Raw genomic sequence first — 27,647 nt, forward strand, 5'->3', positions numbered from 1 at the left:
ATAATAATAGCACTGAGATATTGATTTGTAAGGAACTGGTTTTAGATTACAGCAGGATAAGCGATACTTAAATTGTACAGCAAGCAAAAAAAAAAAGTATCTAAAATATTACTATAGGGGGAAATGTGAGACACAAGGAGTAACAAATGGAAGAGTAGGCTGGAGAACAGAACAAGGTGTATCATCAGCACAGGGAGGCCTAGAAGAGAGTACGACACATCAGCAGATTGGCACTAGACCTTGGTGAAGGCGATGGATTACGTTAGTGTTTTGCAGACAGGGAAAATAAGAGAGATGAGCAACTTGCCCAAACATGGTAGTAGAAGAACCAAGAAGAAAAGTCAAGACCAAGGGTATGGTCTTCATTTCCATTGCTTGTAACACTCCATTTCCTTGGAAATGGGAATCATATTAAGATATACTGGCCTGAGAACACCCCCCTGCTGACAATCTGTCTGTGCATGGCTAGAGACAGGAATATGGGCTAGATCCCGGAGGGAAACGGTGTTGCTACAACACCACTGTAAGTGCAAAGACCAAAAGGGCAGCTAAACCAAAACAGACTGCATCACTAAATCGCATTTCTTTCTGGAAAGGATAAAGATTAATCAAGACAGAACTAAAAGTGAGTCTTTGATAAAATGCTTAAGTGGCCACACTTGAACTGCAAATTATTTGCATCAACTGGAGGATGAAACAGTAGTTTTCCATTATGCTGCAGGAAATAGCAGCTTGCTAAATAACTCTGTTAACTTTCCTCTGGCACCTATTGATTACATCCAATAGAAATTAAGAGTAGAAGGCAATTAAGTTCAAAATTTAATGGTGTTCTGCTCCTGTTAATTTACTGCCTGACCTGATCAATACATTACACTGGATAACAATCTATTCCAGCAAGGCTTGGTTCCTCCAGTGTCCCTTCCACTAAAATTGTAATAATGACAAACAATTAACTTTTAAGCAAAAAATACATAAAACTAATAAAATAACATGTAACATAATTAAAATGGGATTATTCACTGTAGTGGTGAAAACAACAGCTTAAAAATAAATTGACTTTCACAACAGAGAGCTTGGATTTTGTCAAAATATTAGATAAGCTACAACCTCAACCTCGCAGAAACCTCTGGAAATCAAAATCTTAAGCAAGTTTTAAACATCTCACATACACAGCAGTACAAAAAACCCACCCTTAATCTAGAGGGCAAAATTGAAGTACGAAACTGAAGATCAATGGTAGTGAAAGAACCAGTATTATGCTGCAGTCATTCTTTTTTGTACATAATAGTTAAGGTCTCTAGGTGAATAAATACAGGGTAGACCTCACCTATAACAAGCTCTATCAAAACCCAGAAGTTCTGAGTGGATTTGCAGTAGGAAGCAGATTTTTTGGACCTCTCTCCAAAACCTTGTAAGCACTTTTAAAATAACTAAGCCAATTTCTTAAAGAAAACAGGGATGGGGTGGCATTTGTCACCTCCTTTTATTCTCAAAGGTGGCAGAGGAGGAGGTGCACAGAGGTAGGGTGAGGGGCAGGTAGGCCTTCATCTCCCATCAACCTGCCTTGCAACGGCTGCTGGATCCCAGAGTGTCACGCAACACTGGGTGGTCTTGGGGACCACAGGATGCTCCTGCGGTCCTGTCTTACAGCCGTAATCTTTGAAGTGGACGATCCAGGTGCAAATAATCACCAGCAGTCCAGCATGTGTCAAGCATCGGAGCATTTCACCGGGGAGGCATCTCCTTCCAGGAGAAGAATCATCAAGTGACTCTCTCTCCCCGTGTGTCTATGTGCACACATGCATGTCTATGTAACTGGCTGAATCTCATCACATTTTTGCCAAAATTCAACATGTCAGCATGAAGTCAAAACAAAATATGATGAGGTTTTCTGAAAATATCCTCTTCACTGATCAGCTGTATCCCTACCAGCATTCACTGTGTAGCCAGCACACCATTAATCACTATGAAACATTTTCATTTATTTTGACACCAAAGAGAAATTGGAAGGAAGAGTATTTTTGGATGTGAATAGAAAGCAGGCTGTAGGAATATCTACTTTTACTTTAGGGTTTCCCCAGACTGCGCATAGAACAGGAAGGACCCTGTGTATCTGCCCCCTCTCTGCCCCCCATGATATATGTTTTTATCTCATCCTTCACAGGCACAGTAACAGTGATCTGAACAGTGTACGGTTTTAATCTATTTAGCTACTGCACACTGTTTCAGGTTTCTAAAAAAGAAAACGATTCCAAATATTTGAGGTTATTTACTGTATCCAGTATCACCTAACACAGCAAGCCTGCTCCTACTCTGCAGTGTAACCTTTTTTTCACTCCTGTGTTGCCCACAGCCCATTTTTTCTTTTTTTTCACTACACAAAGCCTGTGCTCTTGCCCTTCCTGGATGCCTACCTTGTTTTGCAGCATAAACTAGTAGACTGCCGTTCCTTGTTAGACTTCGGAGTGCAAGTATAGCCCCCTTGGTCTCTGCAAAACTCTTGGCAAGAACCTCTTCAACATCTACGGTGGTGTTTTCTTAGTGAAAAAACAAACAAAAATAATACTGTAATAATTCCAGCCACCTGTCATTTTTAGCTGAAAAATGTGGTAGAGAGCAGCAGCATCTACATTCTTTGACATACTGTAGTGTGCCATGACGTGAGTGAATAGAAGGTTAGAAATAACCAAAATATGTTGTACAAGCAGGACACTACACTAATGTAGCTGATTTATATTCTACGGAAAGCTACATTTAGCAAGACCTAATATTTCAGAAAAAGCTAGCAGAACAAATGCACGATCCATACCCTGAGCACAGGGGTACTGCAGTGAGCCTTGCCGATAATTCTGCTCAAAACCTGTGGACTCAGCAGAGCCAGGAAGGGCTCTGGCTGGCCCTTTTGCTGCTTCTGAGAGCTGCCAGCACTAATAATGTCCCTGGCTACACATTTCCTCCAGGTCCATGACCATCAGACAGTCATATTAAGGAAGGGAAAGTAAAAAAGTAAGAACACCAGAATAAAAATGCAGCAAAATTCAGCAAAATGCCATTAGTACTTCCCAAAATGGCCTAGGCATCTGCCAAAAAAACAGAGCTGGCATTGACAGTGGAGGCGAGGGTGGAGGGTAACAGGTCCTTATAGGATTTCTATTAATGATGCACTGTTGAAATTGAAAAAGCACATTTACCGCCCTGCATTTTTAGTGGCAGTCAGTAATAGAGACCAGTGTGTTATATTTGCTTCTTATCTCATACCGTGTGAAGCAAAGCCTAGCAAATGCCTCACAGTTAACAATTTATTTGATTTAGGAAGGTATTTTTGTGTCCATAAACAATCTGCTCGCTGAGTGTGTTGATTCCATTTTGGTTATTTCAGAAGTATTTGGTGAAAAAATTTTAAAAGGGGACAGTTTGCTCCCCAGCTACTGTGGTAACATTTCAGGCATGCGTTACCTAGAGTTTATTAGCTGGGTTGAAATCCTTCAGTCTAAATCACAGCCAGTTTATTCCTGTAACACTCCTTCCTCACAGGTCATCATCTGTATGGACTAGACCTGAGACCTGGAGGTTGTTTAAAAACCATGAATTTCTATTGCTATTTCTATTGGTTTAATAGTAATCCGATAATAAAATATTCTAATCCCCTTTTTCTTTTCAAATGCTAGACTATTTTTCTTTACAAATACCGACAGGAAAGAGGAAAAAACGCCCTAATTAAAGAAGGTTAAATCAGCAGGGCAGAAGTTCCTTACAGGGTGTAATATATAAAAGCGTTCACAGACAGTTTTTTTTTCTGTACCAAATATGTTTATTTTAACAGTTAGGCTGTAATATTTTTGGCATTTCTGCCCCAGACTTCCATATTGCATCATGTTTAGAGTCAGAGTAGCCTTTTCACGCCACCTCTATTGACCTTTATGGCACTGGCTTTCTTGCCAAGGAAAAAAAAAACCCATCACGTTCCGTTCAGGCTGCTCCTGGTACGGTGAGAGCAGCCTCACCGTTTGCCTTCTGAGTCCCCAGGAGCTGCTCAGCCAAAACAACCCGAAGGTGCGACTCGCCCTCGTGGCTCCCCACCGGCAGCGCGACCAGCGGCCGCTAAGGACACGGTCCCGTCGAAGCCGAGCCGGAGGCTCTCAGGCAGGGCTCGTGCCTAATCAGAGCTACTGATCTTGGGAACTAGTACCGAGCAGTGGGAGGCTGCCAACACTAACTTCCTACAGGGTAATACTTACAACTGCATTTTGACTGATATTCTCAAAGCTGCCTAGAGGGAACGGATGCCCAGTCCCCATTAATTTTAATAGGAACTGGGCAGGCACAGTCCTTATGCGGCTCTGACGGTTTCAGGCTATTACTGTTGGTGACATAAGGTTTGATATTGCAGGAGGCTGATTACCTGCTGGGAGCACTGGAGCTAACGCAGCTCCTATATTTTGGCTTGAAAATTGAATATGCAAAATGCATGAAGAGTGTGGCTATGCTTACCATAAATAATGAGTTTAAAATGAAAGTGGTTCACATGGAGAGGGTCTAACCCGAAGCTTGTTACAAATGAGTGAGCGTTCCTGATTATTTCAGAAATATACTGTTTCAACACAGAGCACACTTACAGTTTTCACTAAAGGCCTTTGCATAAGCATTGCTACATTCGGAGCATAAGCTTCTAACCTGGTTTGTCAATTTATTCCTTTTATTAGGAAATTGTATCAGCTTTCAAAGAGTTTTCAGTGCCAGTAAACAGTAAAACACAGACCTGGGTGGTATGTAATTACATTTGAATTTTAGGAATTTCAAAACCTCCCCCATTCATTTCATTTACCAAACCTGACTACACACAATACACTTAGACCACGTCCATTGTAATCACAGGTCATTTCTGATCATTGTTTCCATCCTGCAGTGTTTTAATGAGCAAACTCAGCTGGGAAATGGGCAAACTCAAACGGATACATTTGGCTAGAATCTCCACTTGTGGGCACCAGGGGTCATTTGAAGAATGCAAGCCAGGTAGCAAGGCTATAATTTACTTAATTGGTGTTTGCAAATGCTGTTTTTGTGCAATGACCACACAGAACTTACAAGCACTGTGTCAGAAGAGTAGTAGGAATAGCTTCCGTAGTACTCTCTCATTATTGCTCATCCGGGGAAGTCCAGCACTGCTATCTTTGAATAGGTTAAAAAAATCTAAGTCAATACTTACAATGGAGAATTAATTGATTCCACTGCTAAAACTGATTTATCAGCACGTTATTACAACTAAATGGATAAAAAAAAGGTATCACTGTTGGCCAACCAAACAATAACAATTTACTGTATCAAATAAAGTCAAACGGTAACTAAAGACTTCAAAATGCGATGAAACTTTTCCATATATCCGCTTGACCTTTTTCCCCTCCTCCTTTTATTGTATAACTTCAGAACATTGACAAAACATTTTTTTGTTTTAAAAAATTGCATTTCAAAAACCATCACACAATCCCTCCAGACTCTACCCCTTAGTTGGTATGAAATGCAGCTGCTTGAAAACTAATGAGATTTGTTTGTTGTAAGACTTTTTTGGGGCCAGATTGAATCAACTCTTGCTATACTACAGACAAAGCATATATGCGGTTGTTTGTGTCTCTAACACACGAATGAATTCTTATGAGTCTGCTCGACAGCCCTTTTTCTTGACTTATGTCAGTCTGGGGTACCTCCATTGTTCACCAGTATGCTGCAGTGTTGTTTTACCAAAAAAACGCTCATTTCTTTGCTGTTTGTGGGTATGGCAAAAGACACTGGAAGTCTGCAAAACTAGCTGGCATCCATACTGGAAAGCTGTTGCCAACCTCCTCTAAGAGTTAGGACTGTTTTTCTAATTTCCAACCTATGTTTAATGATGGGGTCTTTGTATCTAATAAATCCTCCACTGTTTTCTTAGCCTTTCTCCAGTCCTGGTGCCCACACACTGATCTGACACCAGATTCAATTACTCCGTCATCCTTTGCTTTGCTGCTCTACAACTCTTTTCTCTCAATAGAGGCTGCCTGTTCTCCTGAGCAGCCAAAGCCTTTCTCTACACCTGGGCTCCCAAATTAATTCATCTCCTTTTTTTGAAGCTGAGTGGCCAGAACTGCATATCCATCTCAGGAAAGGACCCGTCACTGTGCTACAGAGAAGCATTACGCTTTTCCAGCTCTGCCACAAATGCCTCACCCGATTCCCTGCCTGACACTCGGATGAACCAAATTCATCACAATACATAAACGAGAAATGAATAGCACCAGTGCAATAATGAGGCTGGGCCTTTGCCACTGAGCTGAATCCCAGAGGAAACACAACCTGTCAAAAACTATATGGATTTTCTCCTTTACTGCTTCGTTCCTGTGCTCTGTCGTTCAAAGCAGCGGCCACCCTCCTTTCCCCCATCCTGCTCAGAGCAATGGGTTTCTGTGTCCCCAGATAACAATCTCACTAATGTGATACAAGTGTTCATTCTACTAATGGGCTTTATTTTTTATTTAAGAGGGACTACAGGTGCTCCTGTTTTAAAATGTGTTCATCCAGTTAGCAATTTTCAAGAGGAGGAAAGGAAGTTTCCAAAGGAAATAGAGTCCATTTGATATTTGCATAACTATATTACATACAACCGCATTTGATGGTGTTTTGTGGAGGGGTCTGAAGAAAAAGGAGAGGGCATTTTGTAATATTAGAACCAATACAGAGATATGTTTTCTACTCTCATTCGAGTTAATGGGAGATTTGCCATTGTCCTCGGTCAGGACAGTGTCATTTGCTTCTCAATTTCATTCCTGAGTGATGGTTTGTGCTGATGTTTCACCTTGCTGTTTGTGAGTTCTGGGCACATTAGGAAGATAAAAAAAAATGTACTGACCATGCGCATGCATCTTGAAAACTCTGCTGTATGCTTGCTGCCTAGGAATTGTAATCAAAAGGAAATGATTACACAAGACCACATATTAAAAACAATCCATCTACCTGCAGAATAGGTTTTATGTACTAATGACACAGGGCAGAATGCTTAAATTGTAGAGCACAGCTCCTTTCCACACTACTGTCTTTTGAATGATGGTTTCAAAAAGGAGAGGCAGCACTTTTTGAATATTATTGAATTTTACCATACTACATCAGCACTTGTGCTTGCTTAACCTTGAGCAGTTATTGTAGTAAACTGAATGGTCTATGGAAACATTTAACCCTCGAAGAGGAATAATGCTTTCTTTGAGATACTGGATTAGTAAACTGCTTTCTGGCACCTACATATAGAGACCTGTTCCAAAATCTGCAGGCTTTGTATGTGCTGAATGGTACACTTCCTCGGCACGAAGTCTAAGATTTTAAATAAATCCCTTGCTTGCAACGTACTTACTTGATTCCTAAAAGTAAGGCAATTCTGCAATGTCAATGCATGAAAATCACCCAGAACAGACTACGGGCTGACAAACTGCTGAAGCTACCTGGCTGTATTCTGAGAGGAGGAACTGGAAATGCATCTGTGATCAATTTTATGGATAATCAATTCTCTGAAATCAATTAAACACTTGTTGACTTGTCTGCTTCTAGTTGCAGTTGCCAGATTAATTCATGTAGTTCAACACAATAGACAATCCCAGTGCTAAATTAGTGACTCCTATTTGAACTCACTGCATCAATAAAAGGATTAATAATGTGTATTCTTCATACAAAGACTTTGTCGTTGTCTCTTTAAAATTTCAGTGGGTAATAACTTCAGGTTCTCGTCTCTTAATTTAAAGAGAGCACACTATGAAGCAGCATTTTCTGTTTTCACTCAGCCATCCACTTCTTTTGTGTTCAAATCCTAATCCTACAAATGACATTCAAGCCTTGTGAACTAGCTCCATGTTTATAGATAGAAGGTAGCTTTGAAAGAAAAGAAAAAAAAGACTTAATGCTCTGCAATACTCCGATCACGTATTTTCTACACTATATTAGAGACACCTGTAGACAAGCAGCATTTCCCAGCCCTGGTGCACTGAAAATACAGTATCCGATGCAGAAAAGGTGTATGATGTGACGTTACGCAGAATTAGCCATTTAGTAATATGGTCCTTCCTGACAGAGATAGATTATCATCTGAATTACCGCAAAGATTTGGCGTAAAGGGGATACAGCACAGATGCCAACCCAAACTTAACGTTCCTTTAAGCTCCTCTTGGCCACCGATTAGCTGAATGCTGGTCCCATATATTCCCTAAAGACCATGAGACCATTAATAACCAGTCGCCATTCTGTTCGTTTTCCTAAACTTAACAAACCGTGTCCTCATTTGGCACAAACTAGCAGGTCTCTCTGGATTTCAAGGGCCAGTTTACACCAGCTGAAAATCTCTCTCTGGGTGTCAACCTCCTTTCTGAACGTATTTCGAATGTCGTACTTGGACCGCGCAAGACACAAATAAACCCAGTGTTTGTGTAAAGGCACGGTGTGAAGGTTTAAACCTTTACTCCTGAGACAGCACACCCATATCAGCTGGCAACATCACTCCACACAGACGCAGTAAATGGCAGCAAAGATCTTTCTCTTGCTGCTGCCATGCAAGGCAGCGACAGACCGGACTCCATACCTTGCGGTACCTGTGACGGATACGAATACGTCAAGGGTCTTCCACACAAGTTCCTCCTAGATATCCAGGTCTTACTCTTCTGAGCTAATTCTGTGTTTCCCCCCAAGCAAAGCTTTTTGGCTCTGACACAGCGCTGCTCACCCCCGCCCTATGCTCTCTCCTTGGACAGGCTTCTTCCATCTGCCTCCTGACACTCGGCAGTCCCTCGCTCCGCATTGCTGGATGCCTGCTTGATGGGAGAGGAGCCTCCCTTAGCACCGCTGAAGCATTTTCCCCCTACACCTGCCATCTCTAGATTTGCAGGTAGGTCGCGGGCGGCTGCTGCCCCTCTTCTGGGCTAATCCGGGCTCACCGAGGCAGATCCGTGTACGCAAAGGCAGCGAAAACCGGAGCGGCCGGCTGCCCTCCGTGCCTGCGCTCCCTGCCTCCAAACCCCCCCACCAGGCTCTTTCCAATCCTGTGATTAACACTTAATGCTACCTATAAGAGGAGAAAACTCCTACTGTTTTTCCATTTAGCCTCTAGCGGGCTTATTGCAAGTATTTTAGAGAAAGGTTACTTTCCTCTGTATGGAGGTGAAGTAATTATATGTTCCTGTGTGTCTTCACACTGCTACGCAGCCGTGCCATTCTCTAATTTCACTACAAGGCTGCTGCTTGTGCACCTTTGCTGGCTGCAAGGGCTCTGCTCCCTCTGTGTTGGCACTGAAACCTGTCAGCTGGAGCCTGGAAAAATGACTGCCCCTCACGCAGATGGAGATAGTTCCATGACTTATGACTTTTTCCCCCTCTTAAGAAGAGAAAGAAAATGTTTTTTCTGGGGAAATTGGGATTTAAGTGAGCTCTCTGCACTTCATCGGGGGTGGATTAGTCAGCTGTTCCATGGGCTTGGTATTAAAAAGGGTGGTCGCTTTGCCACGCAGGAAACCGCAATGTCAATTGGAAAAGAAAGAAATGTAAGACATAGGTAGGGAGATAAATTATAGCTGGGATGAAGATGTACTGGCATAAACCCACAGTCAGATGATCTCACTACCTGCACCATCCTCACACCAGAAAGATATCATCATCCGTCTACTTCTCCCTAACGTCTGGTGGAGGTTTGCGTGCGGCACAAGCAACGCGGCCCCTCGCTGCGGGCTTTGGCTGGGGCCGGCTGCAGATTTGGCCCTTGGGTATCCTCCCCCTCTGTACCTTAATCACTGGAACATATGCACGTGTCTGAAGAACACTGGGTGCTTTGGTGTAGCACCCATGGCAGGTTGACTCTACGGTATGTGCACAGACACACACGTATATACGTAGACACACACGTATATACGTATACACTTACACACGTTTGTTCGGGGAGAAGCGTGGCCTCTCTGCTCTCCCCAGGTTGCTCCCTGATGGTCTGGGTTCAGGAGACGATGCTGTGCTCTGACACAAAAGCTCACCCACCATCAGCAGGTCAGGCGCATACCTCCCCTCTGCTCCATTCAGCCTCTGCCCTGCAGACTGGAAGGCAAACTGGTAATGAGAGCGGCTGTGCCCTGGTAAATGAACTAATTACTCTGCATGGCCACGGCCAGTTGTGCTTTTGCTCCCCCTGAAGTCAGCACCTCTCGGGATCTGGCTGCAATTTCAGGGGTGGCTGCAAGGGCGTTTCAAGAAGACGTGTTTCTGGACAAAAGCAAAGTCTTAAAATATTTTAGTACACAGTTAGGCTTCTCTCGCTCCCTCTCTCTCCTTTTTTGATAGTACACGAGATATGCTGTGAAATTTTTTTCTTAAGCTTACTAAATGGGTGTTAGTGGGGAACAGATACATTTTTTACCTCCTCACAAATGAAGTAATCTGAATTCACCAAATCAAAAAAATAGGAGTCTCCTGCTCAGTTCCAGCAGTGCTGCAGAAGGACAGGGCTATAGATTTTCCCAGGAGTGTGGAATAATTCACCAAGCCTGCTCATTATTCATATAGACAGTGCATTAATGATATGGGACCCTGAGATCTCTTCTTATCTAGGCCGAAGCACAGCTAGAGGGATGAGAAGCTGACTTCTTGGATTTCAAAAAACATTTTTTTTCTCCCTTTCTTCAAGAAATAAGAATTGATTGAAAGTATTTTCACAGAGTGCAAAAAAAAAGGCCTTCTGGTGATACCACCTGAAGCACACATTAGATAAATAGAAAACTATTGGCTTTGTGACTGTGAACCGTTTTCACTTGATGTAAGTGCTGATAGATACAGGATTATATCTAACAAAGCATTTACTAAGGACCTGACCGCAAGTCAACAGGAGTCTTTCATTTGACTCTACAGGGCTCGAATCCCGCGCCGGCTCCGGGGAGAGCCAGGAAGTTTCCGTGTTTCCCGTGCCCATCTCAGCTGGTGCGAGCTGGGGTAGCGTGGGTGCCACGGGAGGACGCACGGGCTGAGCACAGCTCAGGGACCCGCGAGGGGATGTGCTACACCTCCGTACCGCAGGAGCACAGTGCTCCTGGGTTCTGAATGCTCACTCCACAGTCGGCGTCTTAGCCACAATTTGAAAAATAAAATAAATGAGGTCATGCCAACAGCGTGGCTGCACTTACTGTCTACCCAAGGAGTGACATAGCAGGTATGACTTCTTCCCTGGCAGGTCCTGGATGAGAGAAAGGAGGGCAAACGCCAGCAAAGGGAACGGGCGCTGGTGAGCGCCGTCCTCTTTCTGCTCCCGCTCTTGCACGTGGCAAAATACAGACGTGCAGTACCAGCCACCCAGCAGCACGGCTGGAGAGTTGCGAGGTGCTGGCCCAGAGGGGCATGAAAAGTCACAGCGCTCTCAACGGTCGTTAAGGCTTGTGTTTAGTTCGTTAATGCTGTCCTGATGAAGTCGGATGTAAATTCACAGGGCCGCGTGGTGGCTAGTGATGGATAATCCTCAAACTAATAGAAATCTGAGGAACGTACATGCACGTTAATATTTCATATATTATGGAATGATTTGAAACTTGATGTGATCCAAAGCCAGTCTGGGAGAAAGGGAAAGGCTGGATTAATTTCATTTTATTGTTCTGGATCAGTGAGTGACTTCCCTTTCCCCTGATGCACGACTGGTATAAACCAGGACAACAGCGGGCCACGGAGAGTGAAAACACTAGTCCTGCTGCCCGAGAGCTAATGCTTCAAATCCTGTGTTGCAGACAACATGGAATAGGATCATCTCAGGTCTCTGCAGAGACCTTTCTTACAGGAATAATTTAGAGGGAGAGATACTCCACAGCATTTTAGTAGCACCTTCCTTTTTCCTCGTTGGTTTTGACCAGTATTAAAACCACCTCATTTCCTAAAAGCACTGTTAACATGCACAACCTGCACGAAAGTCCCTTTGTGACTGATTTCAAAAGCCAGTGCAGGTGCTTTTCTGTTATTCCATACTCTGTGGTCCAAAAAATTTCACAGATAATTGTGCAAGAAATATTGAGGTTGCCTCTAAAAGAGTTTAAAAAAGACTGGAAGAAGATTGAAGAGAAGGGAACAAAAAATTCAAGCATTAAAAAAAGTGTGTCTGTGAGCATCGTTAACTGTAACACAGTAAACTTCAGTATAGATGAACAAATTATGTATTATACAAAGGTCTCGAAGAACACATGGAGATGACCACCTACTGACTGTACAGAATGGCTCAATACCACTGTAAATGATATGGTGCAAAGCACATTTTTCACAGTATAAAAGTATTAAAATTATAAATATCTTGCATTCCTATTACATTTTTATAGCAATCGTGTGAAGTATAAGAGCTGAGAGAGTATTACCAGAGCTTTTCTGTTAAGATTTACTCAGTAACCCCACAGGCTCACTTGGCTTCTCTTCCCACCTCCTTCACTGGCTATTTGTGACCAGTCCTGTTTACTGATATCCTGGGAGGAATGTGAGCAGCTGCTGCAAAGTGCAGTAGAAAACAAAAATGTGTATCCTTACAGAGAAGGGGAAACTTCCAAATAGGAGAATTTTCACATGCTTTCAACTAGACTGTAGAAAAGGTGGTGACTCCCATGTCCAATCAAATATTTATGTCGTGTACAATAAGTACTAAAATGAACTGCTTAAAAAAATGCAGAACAACAAGCCAACGAAAAAACAAACCACCAAACCAAAAGTAGCCACAAGACTGTTTTTCCTAATGGAAGCTGCCAAAGAAAACTGCAAGTCCTGTGTAGATCAGCCATAAACAACAACAACAAAAGACATAAGTGTATTAATTCACTGCTGCCACATGCTCATTGTTGCTCTCTCTCTCACTTTATTGATGCCGCAGAGGAAAATTGAGAACGGTGACATCAATTTTGTGTGAAGATCAGGTCAATGAAGAATGAGAGGTGGACATTACAGCCCTGACCCAAATATGACAGTGTTGGTATAACCTTCACATTTGATATTGTCACAACAAAGTTATTTTAATGTTGTGAAACCTCCTATGATGCCAAGATCTGGTAGAACCACCAAACCTGGATCAGTCTGCAGCCATTTATTTGAAGAAAGTGTCTTGGGTTGCAAGAAAGCGAAAGCAAAATAAAAATTACTTTTGTGGAGGCATTGTGAATGCAAATCCCTCAATAATATTTAAATATTTTGAGAATATGCTGAGTATGTCTAGAAAAGGTTAAAGGTATATATTTTAAAGGTATTTAAAAGTCACATTTTTTCATCAGGGTTTCTCTATGCTCAGTGTGTTCCATATTGAGAAGGAAGATGGGGCAGGAAAAGAAAGCTCTGAGGAAGTAATGAACAAGATTAAGAATACCTCCACATTATGCATGAACAAAGAAGAAATCTTGGTCTGGCTTAATGTGAAAGATGTACTGGGAATGGTGAAAAATTCTTTAGAAAGACAAATATCTATTAAAAAAAAAGGAGAAATATATGAGGGGTGTTTTGCTTTTTCATTTTAGTGTATTCTTTTACTTTTATGTGGAATAACAGAAAATTGACTCAAGAAAAACAACAAAAATTTTGGAGCCACCGACTCTTTATTCACAGAGATGAACAGATTTCCTAAAGGTTGTGGGCTTGACACCTGGAAGGACATTTGTTGTGTGCTCAGTGACGCTACCACGAAGATGCAAGAGGAATTGCTATAAAGAAGCAGAGGACATTACTGGGAACATCTCTCTGATAACCACAGTACCAAAAGAAGAAATCAGTTAACAAAGAAAAAAGGCATGAAACCTCAACCCACCGGAGAACTTGTACTAGCCATGCGACAGCTAGCAAGGGGACAAATCCCAGCTATTTGTGCTGACACCTGAGTGTCCTCATAAGCCCACAGAGCCTATTGCAGAAGGAGGAAAATTCATGGGCTTCTGAAACGAGGAAGACAAGCTGTTTGTAAGCATAGTGGAGAGGGAAGGTGCGAATTCAGAAGCATGGCTGAGAAACTTGCAGAAATAATCTGCACGTCACACAAAAAGTGCCTGCAGTAAGAGGAAAATGAGAGGGAGCAGGTCCACCAAAGTGTGAAGCTGGAAGGGTGTGCACGCTAGTCTGAGCTGCAAACTCAAGGCCTGTGCTGGCCTTGGCCATCTGAAGTGTGTAGGCAGGATGGTAGATCGGGAGCTTGGTAGATGGTAGATCAGGTACTTTCAGAGAGCGGAGGCACACGCTGCGTCCAGCAGCATTGCTGCGGAGTAGGTTAGTAGCACTCTAAGCTGCACAGGTCTACTGTGCTCTGGAGACAGAGAGACTCCCTGGACATGATTTCCCAAAAAAAGAGGGTCCCTCTCAAGCTGATGTAACACAAACGAAGTAAATCCATTTGGGACTTGCTCTGCAGAGGTATTTGGGCAAATGGAGAAAATAACAACAGCCATGACAGAGAGCTGAATGGACTGATGCCCACAGTATGTGCTACGGCCAAGTGACACACAAGATAAATTGTAGGGAGGGAAGGGAGCATTCAAACCATCCTTCAGAAACAAAAAATTAAAAAAAAAGACCTTGAGGTAGCGAAGGGAATCATGAAAGTAAAAGTGCAACAGAAGAGGCAAAGAAACAGAGACTGGCATCTCTGTTTCATGACAAGATTTGGCTTTTGTTTTGCTCTCACTGTCGCTACTACATAATTCATTGGTGACTGAGGCAGGTTTCAGGACAGTGTCTACTGAATGAGTGGCAAGGAATAATTTATAACTTCAGAGGCTGCCACAGCCTGGCCTCACTATACTTTTTTAAGATGAACCCCCAAAGAAAAAGGTTTGCTGGACTTGACAGGAGGCGATGCTTGGGAATACACGGCAACTTCCTGCCCTTCATAGCACAAATAACACATACTCAGCCTGAATTTCAGCTCTTTCAGGAGGAGGATTGCACACGTGGACCCTAGGTACTATGATGGTGTGTTACCCATGACGAGATCTCACCACAAGACGACAAAAAGACCATTTATCACCCCTGATACTTATTAAAAAGGTTAAGCTGACTCCCACGTATAATTGTGTTCTCTCTCAAAGAGAAAACAAAGCTAGCTCTCCACACAGTCCCACCTACACAGTTGTGTCCTGGAGCAACGGCTGGTAGGAGTGGAAGGCAATGCAATCTCTCCTCTGTAACATGAACTCAAGTTGTCAGAGCATCAGCCTTGATGAGGTGTTTTCTGACGAACTTGGACTGAGAAACACCAAAAGCTTAATTCTGATCCCATTAAGTCACAGTTCGGCCAATGTTATAAACAGGGAAAGACTGAGGTTCAGCTCTTTTTATACACACAACTAAATAGGCGTAGGCGGCTCGAGGCATTAATCAACCACAGATGGGACTGCTAACATGGGATCACCCAGTCCTTGTCACCGCTCAAAGGTGATCAGTTTGCTTGGCTGTGAGTATACTGCTGTACCTGAACACCCATGGATTTTTAATTAATGGTTTCAAGCAAGCTTTCTTAATGACATTATAGCTTGAAATCGTATACAGTGTAAAACCCATTGTGAGATTAAATGGTTTTAATTCTTTCAGTATGTAAGGTAAAGAAGGTAAAAAGCTGCAGATGACCTTTTAAAATGACCTCATGTACAAAAGAAACAGCAAAACCTGAATCTCTGTGTGAGTTGAAGCACTGACGTCAATGGGATTCCCATGGGAAGTTTTGGGAGTTTGTCTTAACAAGAACAGAACCACTAAATAGGTCAAAGTTTTGACTTAAAACAGGTCAGTATGTCAAAAGTCACAAAGAAAAGTCTGGGATAAAACAAAGGCCAAAGAAAATGCTCCTTCTATTAACTATTATGAGCAGCATATTGGGCTTTTGAACCATTCATCAGCCATCTACAAAAGAAGCTACGGGCTGACTACAACAACTAAACTTGAAAGGGGAAGACATTCCTTTGTAGTTCACGTTTGCTGGCTTTGAAGTCACTGTGGGTCTTACCAGTGACTTCAATGGAACTAGCTTTGCGCTTTTATATTAGCCATTGTTTTATCCTTCCTCCTTTCAAAATTCCAGACAATAACATTTCTTTTTATTATAATCCTGACAGAGCAATTAGGCTGCAGTCCACACCTGCACCCGACATTTTTTCTTAACACAGCATTCTTTGAACTCCTCTTCTCTGAACAGAATTATGAGATCTGAATTAATGGTGTCTCTCTGCTCTATCTGGTACCTCTCTTTTTCATGACCTGCTGAAGAACATGAAATTCTTCAAGGGTTGTACAGCTGATCTTTGGCTAAAACCAGCAGTAGGTTTCACCTAGGGTATTATGAGTCTGCTTAACAAAAAAGAGAAGTTTGTTTTTTTTTTAATCAGGGTAACTAAGCAATAACAAAATGACAGAATGTGGATTAAAGCATAATCATTCACAGGTGCCTTCATAGCATGTTTTCAGTCCTGAGTTCAGAAGCTGAATCGCATTCCCAGTGTAACAAGCTATGAATTACTGCCTCATAATTAAAAAAATTGAAAGCATTTTAATAATAAATACATAAATAATAAAACATTTTCTTTCTATCCTTAATATATAAACTGCATATGTACACACCACAAATACTCACTGAGAAAACATGAGGTTCGCATTCCTCCAAGACACCCCCAATCTCTCACTCTTTTAGTGTTGAATGTGAAAGCCTCTGAGCTTTGTCTACACAGCCCACTATGCCCACCGGCGCTCCTGTCTGACTCTGGGCTACAGCTGGAACAGCCCCGGCTCCCTCGCTACTGCCTTTGCAGCTCGTGATTGAGGAAAGCTACCCAGAAGGAGCCATTTTCCCCAATGTTCGCTTGTACAGCTCCCCCCTCTCGCTCACCTGGGAGGAAGCTGAGAGCCACATGACAGACCCAAAGAGAAAACCTCGCGTGCTTCCAAAACCTGCAGCTATGCCACCACCCCTGGACATCCAGCCACGGGAAGGATGAGGAGAGCCGCGGGCAGTGCCCACCTCAACTCTATGCAAAATAACCCCCGGCCCTTTGAAGCACCTTCGGGCTGTGGGGTGGTATGAAGAATGGCACCAGACGTTGACCACAAAACATAGTGGGGAACTTTTATGAGATATTCTGTTTCACAAAGCTGCTGCACAGAGGGATTCTGCAACATGGAGCGGCTTGTTTGGCAAGGGTAACTGATGGGATTAGTACCACTTCTTCCCCGTGCTCTCATGCGATTTATATTTTGCTAAGCACTTCCAAGCTGCGTCTCTCTCCCCGATTGCTGCACGGTTTCACCTTGCAGCGGTGGCAGGGGAACCCCGGAGAGGAATACACGCTGTGGAGCTAGACCTGATATGAAACCCAGACACAAATGACATGGTGTATTTCCTTCAGCCGAAAAATCCCCATGACAAGAAACAGCACCAGTGGTTTCAAAAGACAAAGATTTTTTTGTAGCTTTCTGTAATGTTTGCTACAGGACAAGACCACAGGATTCATTTATTCATCTTTTTTGTCACTGAATTTTCAAATGGCTAGTTAAATCAAAATGAATGACTGTTGTCTTTTGAAATATTTATGAATCAAAACTAATGTGGCACCGGGAGGACCATGTGAAGTGACGCAAGAGATAATTTTGCCCATTAATTTATTAAGGGCTTGATCCTGCCACAGAATCTGTTATACTTATCTAAGTGCCTGTACTGAATGCTATACTCTCTTTTTTTGTGAGTAAATCTTAACATGACCCATGTGCACAAAACCATGCAATAAAGTAGCAGGCAAGATCGTGTAAATATCACAGAATCACAGAATCACTAAGGTTGGAAAGGACCTTCAAGATCATCAAGTCCAACCATTAACCCAATGCCACCATGTCCCCTAAACCATGTCCTGAAGCGCCACATCCACAAGTTTTTTGAACACTTCCAGAGATGGCGACTCCACCACCTCCCTGGGCAGCCTGTTCCAATGCCTGACCACCCTCTCAGTGAAGAAATTTTCCCTAATTAATTAATATATTAATTAATATAGTAATATATTAATTAATCATTAATATATTAATGTAACAAACTATTAATATATTAATTAATATATTAATTAATATATGCTTATGCTTATAGATTTTTCTGTTTTGTTAAATAGAGAACACAACAAAATTCCTACGCATGATCTATGGACTTAAAGCTATTTACTGGATGGTACACAGAGACATATATGCAGGAGGAGCTACTTGCCGTCAACACAGGAAGGTCTGTTTCTTGTAGTCCCAGCCACTTTCCCAGGTAGACAGGAGCATTTTACTGTTTGTGATCTTTCCTCAATTCGATTCTTATTACAGCATCTGTGTGCTGCTATAACTTCACACGTTCCTCCTTCTGGCAAAAAAGAAAAAAGAAAAAAAGAAAAAAAGAAAAAGAGAATATTGACACTCTGATTAGAAAGAGCAGCAGTGGCTAATCAAAGCACCCAGGTGTGCTCCTACCCATGCCTCGGCACAGCTTCTATACGGGTGGGATTACAACATTATTTCTTCCATTATGCGTGCTCCTGAATAAGCCAGGTGCTGCTATACTTCAGTTTTAATAGGAAATGCAGATAAATGACCCTCTACAGTAGAAGTAGCTTGCCTGTCATATTAGAAGCTTCTCTGACATCAGCAGAATTTTTGGCCTAAAAAGGACTGTGTCAAGGTCTGGGCCTGAAGAAATGTAGGTAACATACTGCAGTAAATGTGCACCAACGTTGGCTGATTTAATGCTTGTAATATTGGAGGCCTCTTCCCCCAAATATTGTCTTGTACAAGGGCAGGGACTAAGGGAAGGCTAAGGGAATCCATCTAGAAATAAGCTTTTTCTCCAAATATTTGATTCTATACCAGTACTCAGCCCTTAGAGAATGACAATCAGCCTCTGCAAATTACGGGATGGTCCAGCAGCACTTCCCTTTGCTACCCCACTCACTAAACTGGCAGCTTTAAGGGCAGGAATCATTCCTGTTGTGTGCAAGATCACCAGGTTTAATTTGTCTTGTCCCTAATTCCCTGTTCGTTATGAACATTTGCAATAGTTTGATTAGGTGGAGAACACAAAGGAGTGATAGACAGATAGTTGGCGACTTAAGGTTTATGAGTACTTGGTGTTCGTGGCATATGCTATGCACAGAAATGAAGTGTCAAGTGTATTATTCCGATTCACCTTAGCAGCGCAGTGCAAGGAGATGAGACACCACAGTGGGATAATGCACTGCCCAAGTAATTTCTTGATTCCTCAGTTCAGATTGTATTTAGCTCATAATCACCAAGTATTTAATAGTGCCAGTCTGTTCCCCACAGATATTTGGCTACTTTATGAAATTGCGGCATAAATTTGGCAGGATTTGTTTAAACTTAGCACAAAACATCGTGCACAGCCTACTAAAGGGCAGTATGTGCAAGAAGGTTGGCTAGGTTTGCTAGAAAAGCATTCTTGCTTTATGCCACTATGAAATACTAACTGTGCATTGTTCTTACTATAGCATAAAAAGCGTTATTCCTGTCTTTGGTTTTCGGTCTTCTTTTGGAAACAACTTCGGGAGCTTTTGAACACTATGGTAACCCTGCAGCCAGGGAGGAGAATAAGCAGTGTGGAGATGCTGATCCATGTCTGGCTGTGAACAATGGATTTCGGAAGAGGTCTGGGAGTCCAGTGGCATCTCCTTGAGCAGGAGCGAGTCCTGTTACCTGGTGATTCTACAAATGAGCTGTTTCTGTAGTGAAGTGTAGGTAGATGGGCAGGGAGGAATCTACCTTGACTGTATGCTGTTAAGGTCATATGGTGGTGAGCTATAAGATGTACCCATAGTATTAAGTGGTACAACAACTACCACTGAACAGGGGCTCCACGAAGCATGGAAGTGTTTTATAATATTAAATTTTCAAACCAGACATTCCAGGGTGAGTCAGTGGATAGAAGCCTGTGAACCTCCATTAGGCGAAATGAGCTTAGGTTGTGCGGTCAGGGGGTCAAGCACTGGTGAGTTTGCAAGCATGAGACAAGGCTAACTCTGCAGTAAATGTTTAACTCATGTGGAGAGAAACGCTGCTTCATGTATTTGTTATTAGGTGCATTTGGCCTTCTGACACAAGCTTTTTGAAAGTCAATAGGTACCAGAAAAGAGAGATCCCAACAATTCAGAAAGCCATCATCTGACAAATGGTGTCTTAAGTGTCTCTTAGGAGTAAGAGGAATTGTGACAATCAACTCAGCCCCAAATGCTTGCATTTTTCTATGAAGTAATTCTTCAGATAAACTCCCTGTTCCCCTGTCCAAATCATATTGAAAGCAATGAAAAGATTCTCATTGGTTTAATTCATCTTATGGTCATGCCCTAAGAGAAGAAAGATTTGTGATTTTATTGATTACAACCTCAACAATAAAGATAAAGTATGCAGTAATAAGCATTTCTAATTTTAGACTACATAGAGTGTGTGGTAAATATCTGTAAATAAGCTAAATGCTTAATTTTCTCTATTAATTTGTTGTGTAAGTACTAATAACCGCATGAGCTAGTCTTGCTTATTTTGTTATCTATTCAAAATAATGGGTTGCGGTGGATGAGCTTTATAACACCTTTAATTGTTATGTGGAAGCTCAAGATCCTGCAGCAATAAAGAATTTAACTTGAAGTTTACAGTTGTTTAGGAGCGGCAAAACATAATGAAACTATAAAAGCAATGACAAAACACTTTTTTTACCACTAAACAGTTAAGTACACTAATGGGAACTTTTACCTGTATGGACTATAACTGTAATGCAAATTATAATAACATTAATAAAAAGACCCTTCCCAGTGCTGACATAGAAGAAAAAAAAACATCTCACATGGAGAAAGTTATGCATGTTACACACCCAGTTTTCCTGGAAAATTTGTTATGTGGGATCAGATTTTTCTGTTAAAGCGTGTTTAGCCTATGAATGATTACTGGATAACGTTGTATGCAATGTGTTTTGCTGGTATGCATTTTAGCCAAACATGCATACATGTTAGACATTTTAAAAGCCATATATGAAATGGGAATAGATAGTGGTACCCAGACAAATACAAATGGACCCAGAGATACTAGGAAAAAACCTAATTGAAAAAGCACACTCTCGATTATGTTAGTCACAGAAATATATATACCACAAATATACTGGGACACACACACACACGCTCAACTTAAATCTCTATTTCAGCTGTACAAATGAGGAAACAAGTTAGAGCGGGGAGGGGAACAAGAATCAGTCTTTAGTTTCCACTGAAAACAATTTTAACGTGTTGATGTATATGTGAAGCACCTTTTTATTCTGTGAATTTTATTTTTTATTTCCAACTTCCTTCTTGGGAGGGGAAGGGGGCCAGGGGAGGCAGAGCACCAAGAGATGCTGTAATACCAACATCTGAGGACTTCTGCTCCAGTGATTTTTTCTCACTGGTTCTACTAGATTATGGGAAGACCTGGCGAGATGTTACAGTGCTGGGAGTCCTGAAAAAATTTGAATTATTGACCTGATAGGCTGTCAGTGCAGCAAAAGTTTAAATCCTCATCATAAAGAATAGAAATGTCTTTTTTTAGAAGCTTATGGTCTATTGAGCTAAGGTAGCTTCTGGCTTTGTTTCCGCAATAACAGCCTCATCCAACTCATTCAAGTTGATCGGGGATTTGCTGTTGATCTTAAAAGGAGAGAGAAGGGCCCCAAAATCCTCTAAGTAAGTGTCTTCTGAATGTTTTGTTGAGAGTTACATTTCATGAAGTGGCTGCTTTATCCACCTGATAATAAAAATAGCTTATGTTTTTTTAATTCCCTCCTGCCCCAAGAAAATAAGAAAAAAGTTTAGAAATGAAATACAAACTTGCAAATCAGGAATAGTTTTATTCTTTCTTCAAGAAACTTCAGAGGTAAATGGATATGTCCTAACATGACTTATGTCCTCTTCACACCAAACATTAGCAGGACTTGGCAGTAAAAACAGCTAACCCTTTCCGAGTCCTCAGTTCACAGGATGCCCTGAACTTTGCGTGAAGGAAGTGTGATGCCTACCAAAGCAAGAGGGAAAGAACTGGCTGCTGGGAAGGATTCTGGGCTGTTGAAGATGGCAACTGTCTGTGGCACTATGTCTCTGCTCATATTTCCGAGCCTTCCAAAATGTTCTGCATAGGCTTAAAATATGAAACTGTAGAAATTATCCATAATTCTTACTGTAAAACAGGGACAACCATTTGTTACTCCTGTAAATGGTTTAATTCTAATTGGAGGGCACTAGACTCCTGAAAACATGTTCATTTTTATTTCTATTATTAAGCCACCTTGAGCTAACATACTGCAGAGTGAAATATTTTATCATAAGAAAGAACCTATTGTGGATGGCTGTGATTTAAAATATCTAATCATCTATAGGGTCTGAGTGCACGCCTGGCAGAAGCCAAAAAGCCATCTTCTAGTAATCTCTGTTTTTTATATCTCTAGCTGAGACGTAATAATAAAAGCATATTTTGCACTTCAAAATTATAACTCGCCTCTGTATTCTAGCCAAGCCTGAACTTATCAGTAAACAAACATAAAAAAGGCAAACAGCAGTACTGATTTGTGTTATACATTGTGGAAGTCATTAACTATGACTCAGGTAGCAAAACTTACATGTTCTCTCTTTGACAGTGATGACAATTTAATAGTATTTGACTCTGCTGAGTTACATGGAGCATCCTGCAGCAATGAGAGATGCTGTTTATCAAAATGATAAACATGTTTTCATTTCCTCCTTGGCTGCATGTATGTGATCAGAAGTCTAAGGCCATCAAGAATTCACTTATTCTGGCCACCAGGCAGACATTAAGCTATTCAGGACCATCTGTGCTTGAAATGAGTTCCACTTAATGGACCTTCCTAGGGCAGGTCAGTCATAATGAATGCATGTGTGCATGAATGCTTGAGCAAAGCACCACTTAGGTGAGACTTCTTGGGTTGTTTGGCAGAGGCGCAGACGGTTGATAGATAAGAGATGCCTTTTTTGGAGGGGTCGTACGCCCAGTGATTTTAGAATTCAGGTGGTCTGTTACATTTGCTTCTATCTCATCGCCAATGCACCACACAACCTGATCGAGTTGAAGGTTGTTGTAAGAACTTGTTCATGTTACCCGCAAAAAAAAAGTCATACCCAAACAACTTCCTAGGCTTTGCTGGTCAAATTTTGCCCTGTGTTACAGCATAAGCAACCCACCATGGGAATATGAGCAAAGGAAATCATATGGACCAATTCCACCAACATTTCCAGACAGTTCATTAGAACTATTACTGGTTTTTCTAGCTCTGTTTATTTATACAGCCTCAGCTAGAGAGTCTATGTTCCAGTGTTGTCATCTGTTTGGGGTCATATACCCAGTGATGTTATTCTGATAAATGCTTAAGTATATGCAGATGTTGCTAGACCTAAGAGATCAGAGAAAACTTTAAAGAGAATTGAAGTTCTTTAGACTTCAAGCAAGTGTTTAACATGACAGTAAAAATTCTTCAGGGACCTGAAGACTTTCTGAAAAAGTGCCTACAGAAACTAATGGGTAAAAAAAAATTGCACCCTTGCCACCTCATGTTGCTATATAAACATCCTAGAGAAAGAAAAGGCAACCCTGTGATAGCCATTTTTACATTTGCTAAAAAGAATTCAGATTTGGGGCCTGCAGTTTGAAGAGTTTGCAGTTCGAATAAGCTTTGGAAACTTCCCAGGTATAATTAATACATTCATAAGCTTTAATCAAAATGTTTATGCCAGCTAATGTGCCAGAACTACCGACTACGCTGCACTCAGGGGAAAATACTATACTCTACTTTACTTTAAGAAATAATAAGCCACTACTATGTTACTAACAACATAACATTTTTGCTTCTGACGGGAATATGTAACAGATGAAAAACAAAGTCCCATGCTACTCCACGAGCCACTTCATAAGCGAACAAATAAAAGACTCCTCATAGCCACAGTGCAATTACATTCCAATTTTTGTTTTACGTGTAATCCACAGACACTCCGTATCTGCTCCATCAAGCTTACAGAATGCATTTCTGCACATGGAGAGTGGCAACGGCTGCAGAGCGATCAGATGGGGCTTAGGGTTTTCACTGATTTTTAAGAGGTCTAGGCTAACTGCACCTCAGCTGCCAGAGTGCCATCAGGTCCAGCGAAGTTACAAAACAGTTGAATTTGCCCCATGAACTTTAAGTAGCACAAAGGTACCATCAAAAAAATGGACCCAGGTATAAAAAGTTAGCATTAAGCCATACTTAATTCTTTCTCATTATGATAACTGACACAAATAGATTCATGGGCTACTCATCATATATGGAGTTACAGTAACCGTGGGAATTTGTCATGCACCACATTTGCTCTGCAAGCCTCCTGGTTATATACTGGATTTTTTTTTGCCCAGTGGGTCAGAATAGACCGCAGGGGTCTGTTCCCTAAATTTATATTTATATTTTCATTAATATTAGGTATTTACATTGTTCATTACACGGGATATAAATTATTTTTAGTTTGGGAAGGCTCTATGCAACTGCAGCAACACAAGTGATTCTCGCTGTGGGTCATTAAGGTTTTAGGTTGAGATACTATTATCTCGAATGTTTTTGCTGTGAAAGGGTTCTGGAGACACAAGGTACATCCTCTAAAGAAAACACTACTTGTTTACAAAAGACCAGAACAAGTAGTTTCATGAAGAGTGAAGTGTGGTGAGCGAAATTGTGTTTCACGTGGATTTGCACCTTGTGGTTCATTTTGAACGCTTATTGAGCTTCTTCTGATGTCTAGGTCACTTAAAAGAGGACTCATGGAGGACACAGCTCAGCCGGAAGCCCGTGGGGCTCCTCCCTGGCGGGTGGTGCAATGGTCCCGTTCAGTTCAGGCCCCGATTGCTGCATCACTGATGCCATGACCCTCCTTCTAGTCAGATGAGAAATGTATTGTCTTGGTTCACGTTGACCCATTGCACACATGGTCAGAGCCTGGAGAAGAACTGCTGGACAAAGCAGGTCAGCTACAGCTGGAAATTAATTTTCCATCCAAAAGTTTTCCATCCAGCACCAGAGGTTTGACAGACTCTGGAATCAATTTAAAACCTAAGAGGGGCAATGGGCATTCAGCACAGGCAACTCTGGTTATTTATGGTGCTATAAGCTAATTTTCTAAGAGTAGTTTTGACGGAAAAGGCCATTTCCATTAAATCAAACTTTTACACAAAAACCCATAACAAAAGAATTTCTAGAAGAAAAGAATATCTTTAAAATATTTTGTTGAGCAGAATGTTAAAATTTCATTTGAATGCTAACTCTTTTTTTTCTTTTTTTTTCATATTTTATTTCTCATTCAGTATAATAGGGGAAGCAGGGATATGCAAAGCTCTAATTAGCACATGGATTTGTAGTCTTTTATGGTTTTCTACTAATGCTGTCTGCCATCAGCCACAGGAGGCTTTTTATCCAAGAGATTTACAGATTCTTATACTTACACCCAGAACAGACTCTGATCCTCAAGAACCAGATCCTCTGGTTTATTCACAGAAATTAAAAGTAAGTATTTTTTGTAAAGGAGAAATGGTACGGATTCTACTCTTGAATTCACAAAGAAAACCCAGAGCACACCAGTGTATGAGATGTGGGTGGATCTAGGGCAGGCTTATGGATTTCCATATCAAACCAATATACACATTAGAGAATAGGTCTTTCTACTAAAGAGCCTTGCAAATTGATCTCCTGAGAAATTTGCCCAGGACCTTATTCTTATGCATATTTTAAAAAAAAATCTTTTAAAGATGAATCAAAGGAAAAATGGTATCCAGCAAAACAAGAGTGTCTTCTAGCAGCTACTGCCTCTGGCACATTGCATCTCATGTGGCAATGCAATAGCCAGCCTTGGCTGGAGTTTTCAAGAGGACAACAAGGCGAGAGTGGCTGGGGGGGGAACTAGCTGTTATTGAAGCAGAGTTACGGGTAGTTTTAATTACAATTTTGCATGCACCTGGACAGTATACACATACACAAAAATGACAAGAGTTTATGAGAAAATCCCACCTATTGCGTGTGTGATGCTGTCCCTGATGGACAGCAGACTGAAGGCAATCAGGCAGCGCTGCCTGCAGAGGACCATACGTATACCCCATACGTTTGATTGTTTTTTTGTCACAGCAAGCATTAAAAGCAAATTGTAACAGGTCTTGTTCGCATTTTTGTATTGATGAACTGCAAAAAGCAGATATGTAACTCATGAGGCAGCCAAGAATCCAATGTTCTCTTAGTGGGGATCTTCAGTCTTTTAATGAGATTTTTTACTTCAAAGGGAGATCAACTTACAACAACTTGGAGAAATGGAGGTTAGAATTTAGAAGTTTTGGTGGGATTTACAGCTCTGGAATGCCATTAAGAGATGTATATGAAGGGGCAGAACTTTGAAAATTCAGAGAGAGAATAATGTTATTTTTGAGAAATAACTTATGTTCTGTATGAAAAAGTAATAGGCATTATGACTCTAAATTTCATTGACTTCCAGTGATATATGAGAGTCCTAAAGGTCTATATGACTTGTAAATGGGATTTCTTGGTGTAAATGATGTAGGCCTACTAAGGCTGGGTATAAAATCTAGAAGTATCTTTAAAAAAATCTTGCCCTTATTCATTTGGGCGGTTTAGAAAATTTAATACTTGATTTGTCAGAGAGGATAAAAAAAAAACAGTTTGGGCAAAATGGATGTAATATGCCTGCACTGAAGCAGTGCTTCTCCTATAACTTAAACTGCAGGCAGCAGTATAAAACTAGCGATAAAAAGACCAACTACGCTGTTCTGATCATTGCTTTGCAGCTGCACAATTCTTCCCCAGAACAAATTTTCTAGGTAACGAAGTTGTGGAGAAATGAACATTGCTGCTGCTGAACAGAAATGAATGTTTCCCATGTTGGCATCTCCAGTTCCTTGTCAGAGCACGGTGAAAATCCAAGTGGAATTAGGCCCGAAAATATCCTAACAACAAAATTTGGGTGAACCACAGAATATTGTTCTTGGGGCCTCAACATATTGTTCTGCTAACTGCTGCCAGCAAAAAGCATCCAAAGAAAGGATGTTAAGTTAAATGAGTCTAAGAAAAGGCACACAATGAAAGAAAGATAGGATAACTCTCTTTTCAGATGGAATAATTAGACTGATAAGAAATATGTGATTTAGGCACGGCTGCTGCTGAGAAATGAACATAGAAGTGTGCATAAGAAGTAGTTACTAAGAAAGGATTTAGAAATTATTCTACGTCAACCATGCGAGCACTGTTTGGTCCTGCCAGAGTCTCGCTCTTGCAAAACAGGCTTTCCTCAAGCACCTTGATGTTTCCAAATCTCTCAAACTGCCTAGTCATTTATTAAATGTCTTTATCTTCAGCCTTCTCTCCAAATTGGGAAATTGTATTACTTTTCTCACCAACCTCAAAAGAGACCCAAAATTGCTTATTACACTCATAATATGTCCTTTATTGTTTCATATGATACACGAAAATACCACACTATTAGGATTTCTGTTAAATATTCACAAATGAATCTATTGATTACAAAGAAGATCAGCAATAACCAACTTAAAAACCAGGCTTTCAGTTGAGACAAAATGATGGAAAAGCAGAA

The 27,647-nt window shown here is 41.2% G+C and overlaps 1 protein-coding gene across 1 annotated transcript in view; it reads right to left on the reverse strand.

Moving 5' to 3' along the window:
• The window catches only part of FAM19A1 (family with sequence similarity 19 (chemokine (C-C motif)-like), member A1), a 78,174-nt gene that overhangs the window by 29,921 nt on the left and 20,606 nt on the right, over positions 1–27,647 (reverse strand). The window contains exon 2 of the mRNA XM_010286678.1: positions 18,215–18,355. Coding sequence (XP_010284980.1) covers positions 18,215–18,355 — 141 coding nt within the window. The remainder of the gene's footprint in view (positions 1–18,214; positions 18,356–27,647) is intronic.

This window comes from Phaethon lepturus, unplaced genomic scaffold, assembly GCF_000687285.1.
Source record: "Phaethon lepturus isolate BGI_N335 unplaced genomic scaffold, ASM68728v1 scaffold1855, whole genome shotgun sequence".
Taxonomy (NCBI): domain Eukaryota; kingdom Metazoa; phylum Chordata; class Aves; order Phaethontiformes; family Phaethontidae; genus Phaethon; species Phaethon lepturus.